Source organism: Mus caroli, unplaced genomic scaffold, assembly GCF_978045245.1.
Source record: "Mus caroli unplaced genomic scaffold, Mus_caroli_1 scaffold_8, whole genome shotgun sequence".
Classification (NCBI taxonomy): Eukaryota; Metazoa; Chordata; class Mammalia; order Rodentia; family Muridae; genus Mus; species Mus caroli.
In genome coordinates this window covers 4,753,328-4,758,439 of record NW_028227263.1, presented here as the reverse complement: position 1 = coordinate 4,758,439, position 5,112 = coordinate 4,753,328, and the positions used below count along the sequence as shown (strand labels likewise).

At 41.4% G+C, this 5,112-nt stretch overlaps 1 protein-coding gene across 1 annotated transcript; it reads left to right on the top strand.

Annotated features, from left to right (window-relative positions):
- Nucleotides 1-3,509: 3,509 nt before the first annotated feature.
- Nucleotides 3,510-4,466, top strand: LOC147002830 (olfactory receptor 13A1-like). The gene has a single exon (XM_085842500.1). It carries the CDS (start codon nucleotides 3,510-3,512, stop codon nucleotides 4,464-4,466), a length of 957 nt encoding a protein of 318 aa, XP_085698626.1.
- The last annotated feature ends 646 nt before the right edge of the window (nucleotides 4,467-5,112 follow it).

Below are 5,112 nucleotides of genomic sequence, written 5' to 3'. Positions count from 1 at the left end.
AACCATTGCTCCCTAGATGTATACTCTTTGGTTTGTGGTTTAGTCCCTGGGAGCTCTGGGTGTTCCAGTTAGTTGATATTCTTCTTCCTATGGGGTTGAAATCCCCTTCAGCTCCTTCAGTCCTTCCCCTAGCTCTTTCATTGGGGTTCCCAGGCTTCAACCGATGATTGGTTGTGAGTATCTGCATCTGTATTGGCTAGGTACTTGTAGAACCTCTCAGGGAACAGCCATAACAGGATCCTGTTCAGCAAGTGCTTCTTGACAACAGCAATAGTGAGGAAGACTGGTGTCTGCAAATGGGATGGATCCCTACGTGGGGTGGTCTCTGGTTGGCCTTATTTTCAATCTCTGCTCCATTTTTTTGTCCCTGTCTTTCCTTTGGACAGGAAAAGTTCTGGTTAAAATTTTTGAGATAGGTGGGTGGATCCATCTCTCAACTGGGTGCCATGCCTATCTACTGGAGGTGGTCTCTACAGGTTGTATCTCTCGTTTTGGGGGGTATATTGCCTAAAGTCATCACCATTAGGTCCTGGAAGAATCTGGGTTCCCTGGACTCTAGGACTTTCTAGTGGCTAACCCCTGCTCCCCATCCCCCACTGCTACATGTTTCTATTCAATTTCCTGACCATCTGTATTTCTCTTCTGTCCAGTCTCTTCTGTCTCTTCTGTATTTCTTTCCAGTCCTGATCCTGCTCCACTTTTCCCTCCCCCTACTCTCTTACTCCCAGGGCCCTCCCTCCCTCTACCTACTATGATTGTTTTGTTTCCCATTCTATGTAGGATTGAAGCATCTACATTTTGGTCTCCCTTCTTCTTAAGCTCCATATGGTTTGTGGGTTGTATCATGGGTATTCTGAGCTTTTGAGCTAATATCCACTTATCAGTGAGTACATACCATATGTGTTCTTTTGTGTCTGGGTTACCTAACTTAGGATGTTATTTTCTAGTCCCATCCATTTGCCTGTGAATTTCATGAAGTCATTTTTTTTAATAGCTGAGTAAATTATGTAAATGTACCACATTTTCTGTATCCATTTCTCTGCTGATGGACATCTGGGTTGTTTCCAGCTTCTGGCTATTATAGATAAGGCTGTTATAAACATAGTGAAGCATGTGAACTTAATGCTTGAACTACCATGGTCCTGTTCAGAATGTCTTTTCCTGTGATAATGAGTCACATATTCTGTAATTTCTCATTTTTAGGGTGTTTGATATTATGCTGAGGTCCTTGGTCTAATTGCAGCTGAGTTTGGTACAGGGTAAGAGAAAGTGACTAGTTTCATTCTTCTACTTGTAAATGTCCAATTGAACCAGCACCGTTTGTTGAACATGCGATTATTTCTCTAGTGTGTTTTTTCCACTTGTTTCTTTCTTTCTTTGTCTGCTTACAAAAGGTCATATGTCCATAGATGTATTGACATGTTTCTGGGTCCTCAGACCACCCCAAGGATTTTATTTCTCCGTCATTTTTTCTAAGCTGTATCATTTAGGAATAAGTTAGTTATTTTCCATGTAGATAGATTTGTATAGATGTGTTATTAATACTAAGAAATTTCTATCATATAGTGTGTCACAGGTTTCAATTATTTTTGAATCTTTCCCTTAAGCTCTGAGGCAGGTGTACAAAGGAATGGAAGCAAATAAAATTGATTACATGTACTATGGAGGGAGTATTTTACAATATCAAGTATAGTTGAATTAGATAGCCTGATCAAGAAAATCCCAAGAACATTATAGGAATTTGGTTTTGAACTTCTGTTTCAGCAGAACCTTGAGCAATACTAAATACGCATTAACATTCTCCAGTACAATAGAATGGGGAGGAGGCGACATGGTCAGTCATATTCATATGGTTCCAAAGGGTATTCCAAATACAATATTTCTGTAACTATAATTTGAAATGTAGAAAGATATAGCCAGCATAAATAACTAAATAAGAGAGAAAATAGATTGTGAGCCATACTATGAAAATTATGTAGAATAAAATGTGAGCAAAGAAAATGAAGGGTTATACAGCAAAGTGGGAGTGGGGTATGCCACTGCACTCAGTGAATGAAACATTTCACTGGAAGACTGCTACAAAATGAAGAATAGTTCCAGATGAGGAACACAACAAATAATTTCCAAACAGATTTCCAGATAGGGTAGAGTATACCCACATATACACTCATATACGTTCACATATACACACATATACACTCAGACGGGAACTTATGGAAAAGGCTAAAGAAGGATGTTAGATGAGTCTACTATGTCAAGCTATGGAGTGCTAGTCACTGAATGACTGTGGGGAAACATGGTGAGCTTTGCTTAGGGCAGAAGTCCAGTTATCTTAAGTATACCATTAGTATCTCTTGAGTGGTAGAGAAGGAAACTGGAAATGATGGAAATGACAAGAACCCAGAAATTATGAAACTGCTGAAGACCTTGAGAACATGAGTTCTAAGAATGGGGAAGCTATAGTTTCACTCATTGAGGATCAGTTGGATTAGAGAGGAAAGAGGGTAAAGAACACCATTCTCTTTGCTCATGGAGCTGGACACTAATGAGGATCTATCAAGGAAATAGACTACACATAAGAAAATGAGTGAGAAAGATGGAGCTGAGCTCCATGGAAAAAGTGTCTGGAGTCACTGTGTAGCTGAGGGTGAATTATTGATTAAAAGTACCGAAACTACAAGAAACTTCTGTAAACAGTGGTAATGACTTCAGCTGAGGGTATGTTGACTTCAGTGTGCACTGGGGTTCATTAAGACAGAAATGCCCCATAAGCAGTTTAGGTTCATAGGGCTGGGTTTTATGAAATATTCTTCGTGGTCATAGATTTGATGTGGGTTAGAGTCAGAAGACTTCCAAATACAGAAGACACCAATAACAGTAGTTAATTCAAAAAATACATGGCTACTTGGCCATGGGGGTGCCAATATCTGATTGAGATGGGTAGTTGGACAACCACTCCAGATATCAGAAGAGACAACGTGCCTGTCAGCTAAGAAGGCCAAGTGTAGAAACAAAGATATAATAATCATCTCAGTATATCTAGCTAAAATTCTCATCAGGTGGAGAATAGGAGATGTGAAAGTAAGGGGTACAGCTGGGTCACTGAGCTCTGTCCCCAGAGCACAGGGCTCAGTGGCAATGGAGAAGAAAAGCATAGGCAGGTGCTGAGTAAAGGATGCTTCTCCCTTTCCGAATGTTCAAGAGCAGAGAAGAACATAGGTTCCCCTTGATAAAACACTACAGGGGGAAAGTTACTATGTGAGAAAGAAGAGAAAATGAAATACATCGGTTCCCCTTGATAAAACACTACAGGGGGAAAGTTACTATGTGAGAAAGAAGAGAAAATGAAATATATGTGGCTTTCCAATACTGTGGTACACACAAGAAAAGACAAGAGGCTTTCATGAAGGAAATACACTAACTCCTTCCCTTTCTGACAGCAGACAGTTTGAATCCAGATTTTGAAGTGGTAAACTCTGGCATTTTATAGGAACCCGAAAGACATAGCAATGGACCCAATCCTCTCCTTGATGATATTGAAACTCAACCAGACAGAAGTGACAGAGTTTGTGCTGGAAGGGTTCTCAGAGCATCCTGGTCTAAGATTGTTCCTGATAGGCTGCTTCTTGACCCTCTACATGATGGCTCTGATGGGCAACATTTTAATCATCGCTTTGGTTACCTCCAGCACTGGGCTCCACAATCCCATGTACTTTTTCCTGTGCAACCTGGCTACCACGGATATTGTGTGCACCTCCTCTGTGATTCCTAAGGCCTTGGTTGGCCTAGTGTCTGAGGAAAACACAATCTCCTTCAAGGGATGTATGTCCCAGCTCTTCTTCCTTGCATGGTCAGCATCTTCTGAGCTGCTGCTGCTCACGGTCATGGCCTATGACCGCTATGTGGCCATCTGCTTTCCCCTGCACTACAGCTCTAGGATGAGCCCACAGCTGTGTGGGGCCCTGGCCGTGGGTGTATGGTCCATCGGTGCTGTGAATGCATCTGTGCATACTGGCCTGATGACGCGGCTGTCATTCTGTGGACCCAAGGTCATCACCCACTTCTTCTGTGAGATACCCCCACTACTTCAACTCTCCTGTAGTCCTACATATTTAAATACCATCATGACTCTTTTGGGAGATTTCATTTTTGGAGGCGTCAATTTTGTGCTTACCTTGCTATCCTATGGCTGCATCATTGCCAGCATCCTGCGCATGCGTTCTGCTGAGGGCAAGACGAAGGCCTTTTCTACCTGCTCATCTCACCTCATTGTGGTTTCTGTGTACTACTCATCTATGTTATGTGCCTATATCAGTCCTGCTTCCAGCTACAGCCCAGAAAGAAGCAAATTTACCTCAGTGCTATACTCGATCGTCAGTCCAACCATCAACCCTCTCATCTATACACTGAGGAACAAGGATGTCAAGCTTGCCTTGGGCAGAATATTGGCCTCTTTCTCACGTTAAGTGGAGATGTGCAGGCATTTCTTCTGGCCTGTGCTGTTCCTAATCACACTTTTCTAAGAGCAGATTCATGGGGTGTGGTTTATTTATCTCTGTTTTAGAAAAGCTTTGCCTGATGCAAACACTGGACCATTCCACTCACTGTAACCTTAAATACACTAAAATTCTTACTGGCAATGTAAACAAAACACTCAAGCTTTATTTCCTTATAAATACAAACTATTTCAAAAGTAACTAAAGTTCACCTAAATGGAGGTGCCATGTTCCTACACTGGATGACTTTCAGTGATTGTCAATAGTGATTGTCACAAAAGAAAAGCATTTCTTGCAGGGACTCTCTGCAAACATAACAGGTGCTTGTTTCAGAGCTATGGCTAATAAATCTAAACTTCATAATGAAACATGAGGGGCCAGCATGGCCACAAGTTGCATGTCTTGGATTCTCCACTTCACACTTTTCTATGAGCTCTGGGAGTCAGATGGTATGGAGAAAGAGATAATCTATGGAACTGAGGTAACACTCAAGTTTCAAAATGAAGTCAGATATGTCACAAAGCATACTTATGACCATGAAAACAATCGATCTTTCATGGGAAAGATTAATTATTTCCAGCAGAGATATGGGGAAACTAGTTTATTGATGACATGC